Here is a 17,853-nt window from a genome sequence, read left to right as displayed (position 1 = left end):
AGTAGGTGAACTGTGGACGGCATATGATGCTTCTTCAGATTCTTCTGTGCAGAACTCTAGAACAAAAAACGCATGCTCCGGAATCTGCTTTTCTTCTTCTTTTTTTTTTTTTTCCAGTGGCCGAGGATGAAGCAATTTACAAATGTTAATTAATAATTTATGACGAGAACCATAGGTAAGGCCGAAAATGGTTACTTTTTATGCCCTACTTTTCTAATTGGTATTTCATTTTGGGATCACAATTAACTTCAATGCTGTTTGAAAGCCACTGTCTTTCTTGTCTGTGAGGTTGTTGTCGTTCCTAGGTTAAAAAAGGAGTTTTGGCCGAGTTCTATGATCTGCGTGGCGTTGGAAACAAACAAGTCCTTTGTGCTGGGTTTCTTTATCACGTTCTGGATTATGATGAATGATGATGTTTGCAGTTGGACGTATGTTTCTCAAGCCTGAAGCATCTTCCATGAAAGTTCTTGAAAGTAATTCAGATCTGGAAAATGGAATCAGGGACCGCATAATGTACGCTCTGTTACTCGTTCTGGGTTTGTTAGAAGTAGCATTGAAGTTACTCCTTACGTTGTTACTAATTATCATTCCATATTTTTCTACCATTTTAGAGCCAAATTTTCAATACACCCAACCCCAGAAAGAAAGTTGCTCTACCGATTCTGGAGGCTCTCTCTCTGACTCTCCCAAATAAAAGTAAAAAAAAGTGTTTACATATATGCAGGAACGTGTAAGTCTCATGTAATTTTAAAAAAAGAGAGTAAAATTTATTGTTAAAATATTAATTCTTTATTACGTAAATTATTTATTTTTTTTAAAGAAATTATACGAAACTTGTAATTTATAATTGTAATTATCATTTTTTATTTAAAAAAATGTTGAGAGGGTTATTTTTTTTTTTTATAAAAAGAATTCAATTTTACTTAATTATTTTTTCATAAAAAATAGTTATAAAATAATAAATATATAATTTACCGTCTTGGTGAGATTATTCAAGTGATGGCCATGTAGTGAGCACCATTAAATAGGAGATTATACGAGGCTAGCTGAGCAATATCTATACTATAATTTTACTTACACAACTGTTGTATCATCCGTTATTGAAAAATAAATAATTTATACAAGTTTTAAATAAATAAATAAATTTGATACGAACTTTTACAAAAAATTAGATTTCATTTAAAAAAATGTAAAATAACCTTTTTTTTAAAATAAAATTTATATTTTTACAAATGATTTATATGAAATTTATATATAAAATTAAATTATATAGTCAGAATTTCAGTACGTTAGACTGACTTCATTACCCAACTACAAAACGGCAACAGCTTGTTATCAAAGGCTCAGCCTCATGAAACAATTTTGTTACGGCGAAGACTTTACTGCGACGACCTAGTACTAGATATTTACCTAAAACAACTAGATCTTTTTCTTCTGATTTTTGAGTCTTCATCCTCTCTTCCTCCATTCTTTCCACTTCTTCGTTACCTCTCTCTCTCGTGGAAAAATGTCGTCGACAGGTTTAGACATGGCCCTAGAAGACATCATCAAGACTAGCAAAAAGTCCGGCGGCGGCAGAGGCCGTAACCGAGCCTCCGGTCCTGGTCCTGGACCCGCCCGCCACTTCCCTAACCGCGTTGCCAACCGTACGGCTCCTTATGCCGCCGTTAAGGTGACTTGGGGTTCCGATCTGTTTCCTTTGTTTCTCTCTTCTCATGCTTCGATTCCTCTGCATGTAATTTGCTCATAGTTTCGTCCCAAATATCTGAATTTTCATAAAATTTGATTTTTTGTTCTTTCATTCCGTCTTCGCTACGATTTGTTCTTAAGATTCTTCTTTTGGTGAAATTAGGCACCGGAGACGACGTGGCAGCACGATTTGTATGGGGAAGAGAATTTGGGTCGATCTTCTGCCATAGAGACTGGGACCAAGCTCTTTTTATCCAATCTTGATTACGGTGTTTCGAACGAGGACCTTAAGGTATCTTTTATTTTTTTAATTTGGAGTTTCAATTGTTGCTGCTAAAATGTGCTCTTGCTCTCCTTGAGTTTTCCCTCTTTCGTATTCTTGTCTGTTTGATTGGTTCAATCGAAAAAAAAGGTAACGTACGTTTTTTTTCCTACCTGTGGTATGTTAATAGTACTACCATCCGATCTATTTACATCCGTTATCATTTTTACAAATCCCTAAGAAGTAAAAATCCCAACTTTATCTACACGTATTTGACGGCAGATTTCGATAGATGTGCTAACCGGGTAATTTTCATCTAGTCTCAGGCGATTAAAATGCCAATATGTTGCCATAGGTTGGCAAACAAAACTCTCTCCGTACCGGAAACTGGCTAGCGTAATTAACCAAAAGAAATGTTTGCTTAGGAGATTGATTGAATGAAGGTGTAATATAGAGACATAGAGTTCTGTTTTTAATTTATGTTTGTTCAATATCTTTTGGCATTACTTAATACAAAAATAGCAGTACTTGTGTGTTTATGTTGTGTGGGAGCGTGCTGTCCTGGTGGATGATTTGGTTTATCGTATGACTTAATAGTTGTCAGAGTATAATTTAACTACTTGTGATTCTATTGTTTGTGTTTGACATTTTGTTTAGTTGAGCGATAGTTAGTGACAAGAATTTTAAGTCGTAGTTGGACGGTTTGGTTTTTAGGAAAGCTTCCTTCTAATGATGTTGTTTATTATGTCAGAAACATGGGCATAGGGTATTCTGTGGTATTTTTATTTTGGAAGGATTGGCAGAAAACTTTATTTTTGTTTGGTTCTATAAACCTCATTCTTGCGTGCATTGTACATGTTAAAGAAAGGTTTTTGGTTTGGTATCAATGTCTGTTAAGAATCAAGATGATCATTCTTGGTAGAATATGGACTGGATACCAAATTTGGTTTCTGTGGTGTCCTCAAATTTATCCTGCATATCTGAGCCAACCTTTCGCACCTATTTAATTCTTTTCTTCCTTGGGTTCACGTTTCTCGTTTAAGTGTCCTGCTTCGGTGGACATCTTTTGTTGGCAATGTTTAATGGGTCAATGTCCGCACTGTAGGTAGATCTCTTAAGGTTTTGACCCTTGCGAGAGGCTGCCTATGTTCTGTTTTTTTTTTTTTAATGTCTTATTTGTTTATTTCTTCATGCAATTTACTTAAAAAAAAATCTCTTCATGGAATTTGTATTCTGCATATTCATAAAATTGTGCAATAGAATAAAAACAGATGAAGCCACTCGGTAAACATTTTCCGTTACATTACCCTATGAAATCTTGCAGGTCTTAATCCCTTCAGGGGAATTATTCTCATCCTAAATGTTAATTTTATTTCTAATTATTTATTTGAGGCGGTGGGAGTTGCCTCCTGTTTTTTATTTGTTCCGAGTCTCTTGACATTTATTTGTAATTTAAATTTGTGCAGGAACTGTTTGCTGAAGTTGGTGACCTTAAACGGTATTCAATTCATTATGATAGAAGCGGGAGGTCGAAGGTATCTAGTCAAGTTTGGCATTAGTAGGTCCTGATGATGGATTCTTTTCGTCCTGCTGTAGTTTAGAAAAACTCTTTTTCTTAGGGAACTGCTGAAGTAGTATTCTCGAGACGAGGAGATGCTGAGGCTGCTGTCAAGAGATACAACAATGTACAGCTTGATGGGAAACTGATGAAGATAGAGATCATGGGAAGAAACATTGCAACACCTGCTGCACCTCCAGCAACTAATGGGACTTTCGGAAATTCAAATGCAATCCCTAGAGGGTGTGCACCATCTGACAATCTGTGAACTGTTTTGCTCATAAATTTTATGTTAATAGTGCAAGTGTTTTTTGGTCGTGTCCCTGGGTTAGTTAGGACTTTGTCCCAGAGGTGCTAATAAAAAGAAGTTTTTTTGGTTGTGTTTGCTATGCTTTGGGTCTATGCTTACTTGTGATGATTATTAGTTTTGTAGCATTCCCAGGGTGGCATATGCAATGTGCTTTTTGATTGTGACCAAGACTGTCAATATGGACGAAAATTATGATTAATTTTTTAAGCAGTATCTTTTAATTTTTTAAAAGTATCTTCTGCTGTTACTTATAAAAAAATTTAGATTCTGTGGTTGGTGTACAAGAGTTTTATTTTAGGCAGTTGAGCATGAGCTTTGCCTATGTATGAACTTGATGGAAAATGTATGAAATTTGAAATAATTATATCAAAGTACTGTTTATTAACTGCAAAGAAATTACATGATAAGTTTTTGTGGCTTACATGGGTCGGAGGTTTAGCAGGGTAGAAACATGCATTTGCAGTCTCTGGGATTCCTCGTCATTAAAAAAATAGTGGCATACACCCATTTTTTAAAGGGTTAAGCTACACTTCAAAATTATTATTTACCTATACTTCGAGTATATCTTTTGATTGATTTTTTTCAATTAATGAGCAGTGGACAAGGTCGAGCTGGTGCACTAGGACGGCCACGTGGCAGCAGAGGTGGCCGTGGTTTTGGAAGGGATCGTGGACACGGTCAGGGAAGAGGCCGTGGTGAAAAGTTATCTCAAGAAGATCTTGATGCTGATTTGGAGAAGTATCATGAGGAAGCAAAGCAGAATAATTGAAGCCATTTATCATGTTTTATTGTTTGGACTATACAATCTCCTGTGACAATTTCGTGTTTGGTTATGCAGCAACCTCATCTATGTTCTGTATCTCTAAAAAAATCATGCTTAGAGAAAAGATGCCAACTACCCGTAGAGAGCTGTTGGAATCTAAAGGTTGTGGGTGTTTATTGTTAGTTTTTCCTTTGACTTGGTATAACTATACGTGGATTGATGGATAGCTGTCAGTATGTATTCAGGAACCAATACTTTATTCACTTCTTTAGCGCCTTCTTTTTCTTCATCCAACAAATCGGGGTTTGCAAGCAGGAACTATTTTCTCTCCAGTTAAAAAAAACTGTGGCAGCAACGTCTTTTCCTTGCGATTGCTCGTATAACTTGGGAGACTTCAATTGAGGTAGATCTCTTTTTATTATCCCCTTTTTGTGCACTCTTATAACTGTTAAAGTTTTATCCCATGTTCATATGATGCTGTAGATTTAGCTGTTTTGGGTTTTGGTTTGGTTGAGTTATGTCTTCTCTAAACTTTGCCCAGGGAAATGTTAGTTCCCCTGTTTATTAGTATGGATCTCTGATACCTTGTTGGTGGGAGACATGGGTGTCAACACAAGCAGGCTCGGCATCTGTAGGGAACCTGGGTTAAGTTGTGAGGTTTACATGTATGAATTACATTGATAATCAGAATAATTCGCTACGCTAAGGTTGCTTTGTCTGTGGAAGGAGTTTCTTATATTCCTTTTGGACTGAAGGTGTGCATGTCTACTTTGTGAAAGTAAATAGTTCTCAAGAAACTAGCTCTGTTTACATTGACATCAGGGATCGGATTCAACTCTGTTTCTTTACGCAAGAGTCAATAATTTGCTGTTTGATAGTGAAATCTCAACGACACATATGCATATTAATATTGCTGCTTTGGTCGAGGGAGTCTGATTATTCGGCAAATATTAGAGCATTGTACAAATCTCGCCTTGTTTCTTTTAAGAGGAGAGTGATATTCTATGTTCCCATTTGAGGGACCACCAGGATTTGAAGCGCTTGAGGCATCTATTGATGATTCCAGACACAGATGACAGCATGGGCCTGCTCGGTTGTTTCTCTGTTGCTGCTTGATCCCCCTGTAATTGCTGCATATTTTTGGCATCATATAGTAGCTCTGGGAATTTTGGGGGGGATTGCAGCTGCACGGTGAGGCTGCAAGCTTTGTCGTGTCGGCTACATAGGTTTGACTTTAGTTTAATTATCGGATGATTGATTGCGTTCAATTGCCTGCTATGTTAAAACTTCTTGTCTGTGTGTCGAATTATCTGAAAACAAACAAAACCACTGATGACATATGATATGTCATCCCCGGTGATTTTTCTAAAATGATTTCAGTGCAAGACATTAGTTATATAGATAGTGTTACAGGTTCTTGTACTTTGTCAGTAAAGAAATGTTTCTGTCAATTGTTCAGATCTGCCCACTCTTGGTCTCTCACTTTCCCCACCACCTAGGAAACCTTCCTGTGCAAAATTGCCCCACTCCTTCAATACTCGGCAATCGTCTTGCATGTCTGAAACATCATCGATTGCTGCCTCCAACCACCTCTGCCATTCATTGTTATTTCGTACACGACTCACGTACAGGCTGCCACAAAACTAACAAAACCATTGATACGGGCTCTGAAAAAACCACTTTCTAAAGTGTATTTTTTAAACATTTTTTAAATCATAATCAGTTTTGTTCAAAAATAATAAATTTATTAAAATATACTTCTTTAAGCATTAAATAAAATAAATAAATCAAAATATACGGCGGTTAGATTAGCATTTTTCTTAGATTATTGTGCACAATGATTGGAAGAGGTCCATTTGACGAGATTGTGAGCAATAAGTATCCGTAGGATGTCTTTACAATTGGAGTGATTCTTATTGAGGATGGCATAGCTCAGATGATGTCTCGTGCCATTCTAAAGTGTTAAAATTTAAATTAATATTATTTTTAATAAAATTTATTTTTTTATCAATCACATTAAATTAATACACATATTAGTAAATAATAATTATGCTTGTAATTAAATTTTTTCTTTTAAAATTAAGTTGTCCATATCATATGATTATTTGCACCATTTGCAGGGCTGGTTAGTTTATTTGTTGAGAAATGATACTTGCGTTGTGCAATTGACACATTTCTTTAATAGAAGAAAAAGTGAATAAATATGAAATTTATATAAAAAAAATTAATTTTTTAATAATAAATTTTAATCTTTTTCAAAAATAAATGTGCACTAATCGTATAATCTATCTAATATTACTCTTATTTGTCTCCATTTCCGGTAAGAAATACAAAGACACCCAGAAGTACAATGGAATGACCACCACTTTTCTAAAAAAATTTATAAAAAAAGTACAGATCTTTATTTATTTGTTTTTAGAATTAAAGATATTTTTGGGGGCAAAACCAGAAAGTATGGACATCAAAATGCTTCCGACAGTGCACGATGAGGTAAAAAAAGTTTTGTTATATATAAACAGAGTCGCGTACTAATTTGCATACCAATACTGATTCATTCATACTTAAAATTTAAATTAATATTGTTTTCAATAAAATCTATTTTTTAACCAATCACATCAGATTAGTGCACAATTATGCTTGCAACTATATTTTTCCGAGGTAAAAAGTTTTTCCGAGTGCATTATTCCGACTACAAATTATTAAGAGAACCCTTACTTTGCATCTGACCGTAAAGCTGATAACCCGACAAGCCAACAAAAGAAAATGCTACGCATAAATACATGATCAATGATTCAATCTGAAGACTGGAAAATGCAAGCTCAACAGACAGTCATGACTTGGAGATTCGAGAATACAGCTACACGCATTAGATATTAGGCAACTAATACACCATACACGGGTCAGAGATAGAGAGAACACAAAGTTGAGTGAGACTCAGGATCTGGCATAAGAGGAAAATAAATCTACTCACCAACCCATCAATGTTCTTCTTACTCTGTCTACAATCTGACTCCTAGCTACCATATTAGACAACTGAAATTTGCAGTTCTCATCCAAAAGAAAACTGTAGACCTCCCATTCACGATCAGATGTTAAATGCCTTCCTATTTCAGCCTACAGATCAAGACAGGAAAGTGTCATGAACTGATGAATACATCAAGATATGAGTTGAAAATTTATGATTTGAGAAATGATCCAAGAATCCCATCTGCACTGCCTTAGCTGAAGGATAAAAACTATTACCCTACTGAAGATTGGGGACAGTCAATTTCCATCCCAATATGTGTAAGGAAAGAGAATTAGAAACATATAAACCACAGTACCCAAATACCATAACTTGGAGATTCAAATCAACCTCCAGTCTAGCATCGCAATGCATTAAAAAATAGCCCTTTAATCCTAAAGGGTGAAAATCAGGGAAGTCCCAGTGTGGCAATGTTTCTTTTTAATCATTTAATTTCTAATGCCAAGTGTTCTTACCGAGAAAATGCAGATCCCAAGTGATTTCAGAGCAAGAGTAACATCATAGAAAACAAGAGGTCTTCCCTTTCCAGATAACTCAACTGGATTAGCAACCAGCAATTCAGTGTCTGGCCCTCGGTTTGCAATGATGACACGCAATGGATGAAGCATTTCCACCTTCAACCGAGAACACAATGCACTCTGCTTCTCAGGATCCACAATCTTTTTCCCATCCTTTTGCTGAATAAATAAGTCCAAGTCACGATGACCCTTTGTATTTGGTGAGAATCGACCATAAGCTATCTAAATAATAAGAAACAATCCCAACACAACAGATATTAGTCAACTGAAAACATGTTATTATTTGTCAGAACACATTCACATGCATAGAGATATATGGTGGTCGTAGTCAGAGAATATAAATCGGTCCAGCATTTGAACTCTCTGGTCATTCAATTTCAATCTACCACTGATGTGAATTAAGGTCTATAAGTATATTGTATATGATCGATTTGTGTTAAGGTCAAGAAAATAAACCACCAAGGAGTCCCCTACAAGTTAGGGGACCTCATCCTCTCAGCCATCAAAGATATTTTCAGAATTAGCACATAATAGTTTTTTTTTTTTCCCATTAATTTGTCTAAGAATAGCAACCCCTAGAGGCAAGAGGGCAGCCAGCTGGCTCATGAGAACAAGTGTGGAACCATCATAACTCATTTGCGGAATGCTGAAGCCACATGGAATACCTGCATTTGTAGCCAACCTTAGTTGGCAAAGCAGGGTGACCTAATATTTCAGATACAAGGACTGTGAGATCACAAAAATAATGGTAGCAATTAAACAATAACTGGTTAAGGAGATGGACAGCATAATTTGCTCTCCATAAAAAATTGATAGAATATCATTTTGGAGCGGAAGGGGTCCCAAACCCCATTGGGAAACCACCCAACTTGGAAAAGATCAAAACAAGTGACGTTGTAGTTGTTCAGAAGAACGCAACACAACATGGGAGGACTCCCATTCCAAGACAGCTAGAATTCTATAAAAAATGAGCCAAGACATTAAGAAAGCCCAAAACAGATTTGAATTAAGAAAAGCTGCCCGTCAAAGTAATCATGATTAATATTAAATGTCTATACCTGGATATTATAGTCTTTCAAAGTTCTCAAGATGTCATACAATAGACCCTTGTGATCAGCAGAGTGTATTTGAAGTAATGTATGAGCCGGACTCAATGAATTGTCTATGGTCACACTAGCTTTCTTCAATATTGTCATATCTGGACTAAGAGCTTGAGAGCGGATTTCCTTGTCTGATAACTCAGTTCTAAATAGCTCCTCGGCTACTACAGGAGAAAGAGAAGAAATTCCCTGATGGCATTCATACTCGGGGCCTGCCAACTGGAGTTCACAGCTGATACATGATTCACCCAAGACAGAATGCAATTGTTCCAAAGTCTCGTCTTGTCGTGTCTTTGTGTGTAGAAGCTCCCTAAAATGAGTTGCCAAAGATATAATAAATAGAAAACCAGTTCCACCCTAACCAACTGGTAACATCTATAAATTTAACCTCATATGATTACATCACAAGGTCCCGTCAGTTCTTCTTTGTTCATAGTTTCACTGATATATATGATGATCTATCAGTTTCCAGTTGCCTTAACCAGACAAAAGAAAAAATAACTTCCAGTTCCCTGATAACAGAACCCTTCGGTAAGCAAAATTGGAATTCCACCAACATGAGGGTACTTGGGTCTAATCTATAGATGTGAAATGGGAAAACAATTAATATCATTTAATAAAGAAAATGTTGGCACGCTTATATAGGAGTAATTATTACTATTTCATTAAGAAAATGCTGGCACGCTTACATAAAAAGCATGTACGAAAATGAGAATCAGAAAAGTGAGCATACAACAAAATTTAAAAAATCCAAGTTGAGGCAAGTCAGAAGAGTTAATGTAAAAGACATTAAAATAACAAACCAGGTGACACTTATTTTCCTGTGGCCGGAAGGGGATTACTTAATACTTATTAAATGGTCCAAAGCAAGAAAATTCAAAAAGCAAGACATCTTGTTTTACTATGTGATACGAGGCTGCAAATGCAGTCAAGGTACATTAAAATCCAAATGCATATCAAAACAAAATTTCACGAGTTATCAATCGAAAAGTTCAGCTAGAAAACTCACATGTTATCTGTTATGAAGAAGAGGTCGAGGACTCGGCCATCTGGAGTTGTCGTCACTTTTACCCTCTGAATTGAAAGCTCAAGCTCGGAGAGAACATGCGTAACATCTAATGAAGTTTTTACAGCTGCGTTAGAACTTGACACACGGACATAAAGTAACCAAAGAACACACCAGAATTGAGGAGAGTAGCTATTTACCGTGTAGTAATCCATTTTGGTCAAGGCAGAAAAACTTCAATAGGTAAACCACAGGAGACATCGAATGCGTAGACGGTTGGTTAAAGTAAAAGGATGGTGAACATGATGGGCTTATGGATTGGAGGCGGTTTTTTATATTCGACCATCGCAGGATGAGCGAGCTGGAACGAGGAACTACCCATAATACTATGTAGCACCATCTCCCATCAGTGGAAACATCTAAATTAAAACCATTACAGCATATCACTCTCAACTTCATTGAAAAGAACCTCCGAGCCACCACATGACAAAAGCAGAACCTTAAAAGTTCTATTAGATTTCCCAGAAAAAGAGTTGCGTGAAAATAAATGGATGAACATGTTAGAGAACTGAACAAATCAGTGATGGTTGGAGTTGGTCAGTTACCAAAAACAGCAACGAAAAAAAGTCTGTAATTAATTACTGGTCCAGGAAATAGAAAAGGTTTGAAAACAAAAATTGAAAAAATAATGAAATTGCGGAAAAATAACAAATGCATTAAAATTAATCAAATGGGAAAAGAAATAAATCAAACGATAAGAAAAAGATAGTCAATTATTAGATATCCAACACATAAAGCCTTAAAAAGTACAGAAAATATTAAAATCATGAGTTTTGCGAGCAAAGAATGTAAGAGACTTGAGGCCCACAGTCGAGATTATAGCATATATTACGATACCTGCTTTACTTATGAAGAGACCGAATTCGAGAATGACTCTGCAAATATCACAACTGAGCCCGGTCTTATCGGGGCAATTGATGGTGATGACGAAGGGCTCGCCTGGATTCTTACCCTTCTCGATAACCACGACGTCGTCGCACGGTGCTCCCATACCGGAAAGCGGAGAAAGAGAGCAAGAAATGCAGCAATCCTAAAGCAGAGAGCTCAAGCAAGACTCGGGTGAGCTGTGAACCAGAATGGATAGGCGAGGTGTGGTGGAGGCGGTGGTTAAGGTTGTACAATCATCGAGAGAGGTGGGACTGGAGGCCGAAGAGGTAGAAAAGCTAGCTATATATTAGTTGTGGACGTAATCGGTGGAGAAATCCACGTCAGCATGAGAGACACACAGGTTTCAGAACAGTGTTGGTTGATTAGAGTTGTCGCTTTTCCCCTGCGGGCAGTACAGATGTCGCAATCCTGCGGTCATTAAGCCTCTCGTGTCACTCTTTCGTGTGAAATCTAGAGCATTTACTTGTCCTGTTAAATTAAATTGGGTAAATTTTTATTAAAAAAGTGTATTTAACCTTATTTTTAAATTTTAAATAATAATATTTTATTTAATTTTTAATTATCAAATCAAATTAAAAATCTTTATCTTCATATCCAAAACTAACATTAGAATTCATTTTGATTTCAAGATTTTTCATTTTATTTTATTATTATGATTCTTTTAAATTTTTTATAAAATATAATAAATAATTTAATTTTTTTAAATTTTAAAATAATAATATTAAGAATAATATTTTATTTATTTTTTAATTTTCATCTAAAATCGTCTCTTTTTATTTTTTAATCCAAAAGAGCTTTTAGCATTATTATTTTATTTTAACTGTTTAACCAAATGTTAGCTACAAACAATTTTTCTTTGAATATAATTTCGGATCTCCAGAAAAAAAATAGTAAATAAATATTTTAGGACTTATTTGTGATGTGAGATGATTATCCTATTATTTTATCTTAAAATTTTTTATAATTTCTTTGTTTAATATCACTTAAATATAAATATTTTTTAATTTTTTATTTAATTATTATTTAATCATTATAATTTTTTTAAACTTACAAATAAAACATTAAAAAAGAAATATTCTATTTATCATTCTCACTCCACACACTGTACATAATTTTTTATTTTTTTTCTCTTATCAAATATATGATGTATAAATAACGAGTAAAATAACTCAATTAATTTAGAAAGAATAAAATAAAAATAAATATAGTGTATAGAGATGATAAGTAGAAGAAATTCAGTCTGTTTCCCTACTCATTATATATAATTGTACCATATAATTAATATAATTATTATAATTATATAATTAATTATATATAACTATTATATAAATAATATATATAAATAATATTTTTTTTTAATCTTTATTTAGTCTAGTCTGGTTTGATCCAAGATGAAAAACTCTTAAATTGGGATCCAACCAAATGAATTCAGTCCCTTAAAAATTAGACCCATCCGATCTGCTTCGCTTAAAAATGGTCATTTTGGTCAATTTCTCAACTCTAGATGGCCGATTCTCAACACTAATGATGAGTAGGTAAACTCTACGTAAACAATACTATTTTTTTAAATTTTAAAATAAAAATAAGATTTTAATAAGATTTTAACTTTATAACCTTTTTATTTAATTATTTCTTTCTAATTTTGAATGATAAAATATCTTTTAACTCAAGGAATTTTACTCCTATTTATAGATAATTATATCTCTCTTCTCACGCTCAAAATAAACAGCTAGTAAACACACTCTCTTCATTGGCCGGTCTTTAGAAAGAAATAAAAAGGTCTACAACGTTTTACGACCAACGTTGCAGAGTCGTCAATTCTGAGACTCACTATAACTAAAGAAAAAGAAAGAGACAAACGAGACCTCAAAATAAGACATAAAGCGCAATAATTGAATAAAACCGACCTAGGAAGTGATATAAAGGAAGGAATTGAAGTTGCTAAGATTATAGACAACAACAAGCCGACAAGAAAAGGGCATTTTTTTCAAGAGATTAAGCTATATTCATAGAATTGTAATAATTCAGAGAATGAGAGGCTTCCTACTATTGCTTGTTCGTTTACACATCCCTATTTTTGGCTTGTAGTCAACTATTAATTTTCTCATAACATTCACATTCGATATCTTAAAGTACTGAATTTTTTATAATTTGAGATTTATTATATAGTTTTAATAAAAATATTCTCCACATCCAGATCTTTATTTTAGAAAAAAGATTTAAGTTCAATTTGGCCATTGATATTTTTAATCTCAAATAAAAAATTCACATCTTATCATTATAATTTTTTTAAATCTCTATACAAAATATAATAACAATTCAATTTTTTTAAATTTTAAAATAATAATAATATTAAAATATAATATTTTAATATTTAATTTTAAAATTCAAAATTCTTATCTAAAAAATCTTGGTGGCCAAACAGAAAAGATAAATAGTTATGCTTGGCCGTTAAAATTTTTTATATGAAAATTTTGAATTTTAAAATTAAATATTAAAATATTATATTTTAATATTATTATTATTTTAAAATTTAAAAAAGTAAGAAAAAAGTTAAATTGTTTATTATATTTTATATAAAATTTGAAAAACTTGTAATAATAAGATAAGAATTTTATCTTTAAGATAAAAATTCTCTATGACCATACAGTATCTTTAATAAAAATTTTTTATTAATGTTTTATTCTAATATATAAAATAAATATTTTTCCAATCATTTACACTTTATCTTATACTTATATTTATTATAGTTTTAAATAATAATTTTAAAAATAATTTAATTAATTACGAAAATATAAAAAAATTAATTTTAAATATATTATCATATCCACAAAAAAATAATTTAAATTTTTGTTTAAAATATCCACTAGAGTAATAGTTCAAAACATAAAAAAAAATATTAAGTAGTTAAGTTTGTAAATAGAAGTGAGAAAAAAAATAAAGAAAGAATAAAAAAATATTATTTTAATAAAATAAAAAAATAAAGAATGAGATATATAAGATTTTTATAAAATAAGTAAAATTTAGAAAATATACTTCTTAACTAAATTATAAAAAATTTTATGAGGATTAAAATGTAAATACTCTGGAGAAGAAGAGACTCAATCCCAAGTAGAAAACCATTCTAGGGTTATAAGCTTGTTCTGCACACTACATAGAAAGAGCTTCCTGTAGGGTTGAGATGATCTCTACAAAGATTATAAAGACTTCTGAGTAGGAATCCAAAAACGTAAGTAATCACTCATCAATCAAATAATCATGAATTCGTTCTCCAAGGACAATCAGGTTTAACTGAATGATTATAATGGTACCAATTCACAATTTCAGAATATTAAGATACCTTTATTTTACTTTAAAATTGCCTTTGTTTCACAGTTAATTCACTACCCATGAATATTAATGAATTGATACCACGACAATCTTTGGATCAAAAAAATTAATTATTAAATAAAATACACCAACAATAATCTTGTACAAAGTACATCTTTGTCGCATTAAGCATTCTAAAATCAGAAATTGAAGAATGACATCCAAAGATTCTCTTATTCATCAGTAAAAGCTCGAAATCACTCTCTGCAAATTACTAATGAGAGCATATGTATTCAAAACACTTCCTAATCGTCAGAGAACAGATTAAGAACTACCCAACCTAGATCAGCCGAAGATAACCCTACTATCAACTTGGGCTTTTTTCCTTCCAGCATTTTCCCAACAACCAAACAGATTCATTAAAGAAGGCAAAATAGAGAACCAGCGATTCTAAACTTCAATTAAAACAAAATCCTATTACTTCAAACTGCGAATCCAAATTACAGCCAGCAGAAACACAAGGAAATAACAAAAAAGAAGACGGAAACCAGATCTATAGCCAAGATCTATAACAAAAGTAAGAACTGAACATCTTTAGGCCCCAATTATACAGTCTAACCCCCAAATCCATAGAGAGTCCTCCCTTGCCTCTTCAAAGCGTAAACCACGTCCATGGCTGTTACAGTCTTTCTCCTTGCGTGCTCGGTGTACGTCACGGCATCACGAATGACGTTCTCCAAGAAGATCTTGAGGACACCTCTAGTCTCCTCGTAGATCAGACCGCTGATACGCTTCACGCCACCTCTACGAGCCAGACGGCGTATCGCAGGCTTGGTGATGCCTTGGATGTTGTCCCGGAGGACCTTACGGTGACGCTTCGCTCCTCCCTTGCCCAAACCCTTGCCTCCCTTACCGCGTCCCGACATTTTCCCGGAAAATAGATGAAGAGCAAACTAGAGGGAAAATCAAGCTCGAAGTAGAAACTAGAATCAAAGTGCAATGAGAATTGGGGGAAATTGTGGAGGTATTTATAAAGGGTGGTTTGTATTTGGAGTTCTGGCGGGGCTTAACGCGAGTCGTTCGATAATGGATCTTATCGACGGCTAAGAGTACTGATCCGTGTGACGTTTGTGAAATAAAATAAAAGCCGTTGATAGGATGTGAATCGACGGGGGGAAGTGCTACTGGGAGTGTGGTTTCTTTAATATTTTAATTGTGTTTCCTTTGGCGGCAAGCAGAGGAGGCGGAGCCAAAACATCATCAAAACCTTGGATTTGCGTTCCAAATTTGAAATTGCAGTTATGAAAATTTGAGAAATACTAGATTCGGCGCGCAGAACATCAACATTGGCATTTCTTGTTTTTATTTTGTAAATTAAGCATTTTTTTTCCCTTTAACTTGTAAAGCTGACAATGATACTCCCAACCAAAGTAACACCAACGATATGACAATGATAATCTCTTCTTGGCACAATTTTCTTCTTCGGATAATAAATACAAGGTTCTTCACAAAATATAAGGTTAACCTCATCTCATTTTATTATTATAATTTTTATAAATTTTCATATAAAATATAATAAATAATTCAATTTTTTCAAATCTTAAAACAAAATTAACATTAAAAAATTATATTATAACAATATTTTATTTAATTTTTTAAAAAAATCTCATCTCATTTATATAACCAAATGGGTAAGAGTTTAGTACTTCTATAGAATTGCGATGGTGATCTCTAATATTAAAATAGATTATATCTCATTTTGGGTTTAAATTTATGATTTACAAATGACAGTTGAAATTGTTAAACGGATTGGAGCTTCCATTAGTGGTGTTGAAACTATTGACTTATTGGCAAATTCTTTAGGATAGGGGATTTTTTCGCGAGTTCTTGTTTCTCTAGACATTAACAAGCCCTTGCCAAGACCAAAGCAAGTTGTATGGGTCCAATTCAAGTATGAAAAGTTGTCTAATTTTTGATATTGTTGTAAAAAATTGGGTCATGGAGATTAAGATTGTGATTTATGGGGACCTAATCAATCTGAATATGAAAAAAAAAATGGGTTTTCTTTTGGTGCATGGTTGAGGGTGTTATGTGGTAGTTCTAATCTTTAGAAAAGAACTTGGTTAAGGCCAATTGTGCAAAGGATACCTTGCATGGTCCCCAAAATAATGTGCGGAGATTATTGAAATTTATTCGTGCTTCTCTTACTAGTCCATGCTTATGTTTTGGAGACTTTAATGAAATTTTGGTTCACTCTAAAACTCAAGGAAGTTGTAATCGTACAGATGAACAGTTTACTGCTTTTAGAGAAGTTGTTGATTATTGTGGTTTTAAAGGCCTGGATACTAATGGATCTTTGTTTACCTGCTCTAATACGTAGGATAAGGTAGCTCATACCCAAGAAAGAGTTGATTTATTTCTAGCTAACGTAGATTGGCAGTCTTTAATCCAAGAGTTTAAGATTCAAAATTTTACTACTTATTATGACCATAATTGTCTGATTCTCAATATATACCATTGGTTTAGTTAAATCTTGGAGATGGAGTAGTAAACCTTTTTGGTTTGAGGCTATGTGGGTAGGGGCTAAAGGGTGTGAGGACATTATTAAGAATTCTTGGCAATCAATAGAACATGCTGATTCAATTACAGAAATGAGGAGTGTTATCTCTTCATGTAACCAACACTGAATGCTTTGGCAAAGAAGTCAATTTGGTAATCTTCAATTATGATCTAAGCAAAAGGAATTAAATTGCTTATTAGAGGGTCCTCCATCTTTATTTTTCAGATTTGTCTGAACTCCCTTAAAGATGACATTAATCTTTTATTGGAGCATGAGGAGTTGATGTGGACACAAAGTTCTAAGGCTTTATAATTACATTTGGGTTATCAGAATTTTAAGTTCTTTCATCGAGAGGATTCTCAAAGGTGGTTAGGAAATTTTATTTCTCAGTTTCAAGATGACTCTGGGTGCAGGACAGAAGGTAACACATTGGATTCTTTGGTTTAATCATATTTCCAACCCTTATTTGCAACTTCTAATCCAACATGTATGGACATTGTGCTTGAACCTATCAATTCAAAGGTCACGAATGATGATTTTCTAAAGCCCTATTCAATTGAAGAGGTATGTATACTTTATTTCATATGCACCCTATAAAGGCAATGGGGCCCGATGGTTTGCGTCCAATATTTTTGAAAAAATATTGGCACATTGTAGGGAGTTTGGTTACATTGACAACTTTAGACTCTTTAAACAATGGTGTAGTTTCACCTACTCCAAATTAGACCTTAATTATTTTTGTACTAAAGAAGAAGAGGCCTAAAAAAATTATAAAATTTAGGGATTTTAGCTTATGCAATGTGAT

The 17,853-nt window shown here is 33.7% G+C and overlaps 3 protein-coding genes across 4 annotated transcripts; 1 reads left to right on the top strand and 2 right to left on the bottom strand.

Moving 5' to 3' along the window:
• Window positions 1-1,381: 1,381 nt before the first annotated feature.
• On the top strand, window positions 1,382-4,845 carry LOC122294309 (THO complex subunit 4A-like). Of its 2 annotated transcripts, none has more exons than XM_043102929.1 (5): window positions 1,382-1,735; window positions 1,853-1,981; window positions 3,418-3,486; window positions 3,571-3,752; window positions 4,417-4,845. In XM_043102929.1, the coding sequence occupies exons 1-5, from the start codon at window positions 1,508-1,510 to the stop codon at window positions 4,586-4,588; spliced, it is 780 nt and encodes a 259-aa protein (XP_042958863.1). In that variant the 5' UTR covers window positions 1,382-1,507; the 3' UTR covers window positions 4,589-4,845. The 2 variants fall into 2 exon arrangements, with proteins under 2 accessions (XP_042958863.1, XP_042958864.1); XM_043102930.1 differs by having other exon boundaries at window positions 1,404-1,672.
• Window positions 4,846-7,330: 2,485 nt separating this feature from the next.
• Window positions 7,331-11,444, bottom strand: LOC122294880 (ACT domain-containing protein ACR9-like). Its single transcript, XM_043103864.1, has 6 exons — window positions 11,129-11,444; window positions 10,432-10,650; window positions 10,235-10,340; window positions 9,184-9,535; window positions 8,063-8,347; window positions 7,331-7,696 (listed from the first exon to the last, which is right to left on the bottom strand). Exons 1-6 carry the CDS (start codon window positions 11,280-11,282, stop codon window positions 7,550-7,552), a joined length of 1,263 nt encoding a protein of 420 aa, XP_042959798.1. The 5' UTR covers window positions 11,283-11,444; the 3' UTR covers window positions 7,331-7,549.
• A 3,478-nt stretch (window positions 11,445-14,922) lies between these two features.
• Window positions 14,923-15,500, bottom strand: LOC122293296 (histone H4). Its single transcript, XM_043101828.1, has one exon. It carries the CDS (start codon window positions 15,412-15,414, stop codon window positions 15,103-15,105), a length of 312 nt encoding a protein of 103 aa, XP_042957762.1. The 5' UTR covers window positions 15,415-15,500; the 3' UTR covers window positions 14,923-15,102.
• Window positions 15,501-17,853: the final 2,353 nt, after the last annotated feature.

Source organism: Carya illinoinensis, chromosome 14, assembly GCF_018687715.1.
Source record: "Carya illinoinensis cultivar Pawnee chromosome 14, C.illinoinensisPawnee_v1, whole genome shotgun sequence".
Lineage (NCBI taxonomy): Eukaryota > Viridiplantae > Streptophyta > Magnoliopsida > Fagales > Juglandaceae > Carya > Carya illinoinensis.
The sequence above is the reverse complement of the archived record's forward strand: the minus strand, read 5'-3'. Positions and strand labels throughout refer to the sequence as shown.

Coding starts and splice junctions, on each gene's coding strand:
- LOC122294880 (XM_043103864.1), bottom strand. CDS start 11,282: ATGGGAGCACCGTGCGACGACGTCGTGGTTATCGAGAAGGGTAAGAAT. Junction 10,341..10,431: donor CCAAAATGGATTACTACACG/GTAAATAGCTAC, acceptor AAACTTCATTAG/ATGTTACGCATGTTCTCTCC. Junction 7,697..8,062: donor TTGGGATCTGCATTTTCTCG/GTAAGAACACTT, acceptor CTTGATCTGTAG/GCTGAAATAGGAAGGCATTT.
- LOC122294309 (XM_043102929.1), top strand. CDS start 1,508: ATGTCGTCGACAGGTTTAGACATGGCCCTAGAAGACATCATCAAGACT. Junction 1,736..1,852: donor ATGCTTCGATTCCTCTGCAT/GTAATTTGCTCA, acceptor TGGTGAAATTAG/GCACCGGAGACGACGTGGCA. Junction 3,487..3,570: donor ATAGAAGCGGGAGGTCGAAG/GTATCTAGTCAA, acceptor TCTTTTTCTTAG/GGAACTGCTGAAGTAGTATT.
- LOC122293296 (XM_043101828.1), bottom strand. CDS start 15,414: ATGTCGGGACGCGGTAAGGGAGGCAAGGGTTTGGGCAAGGGAGGAGCG.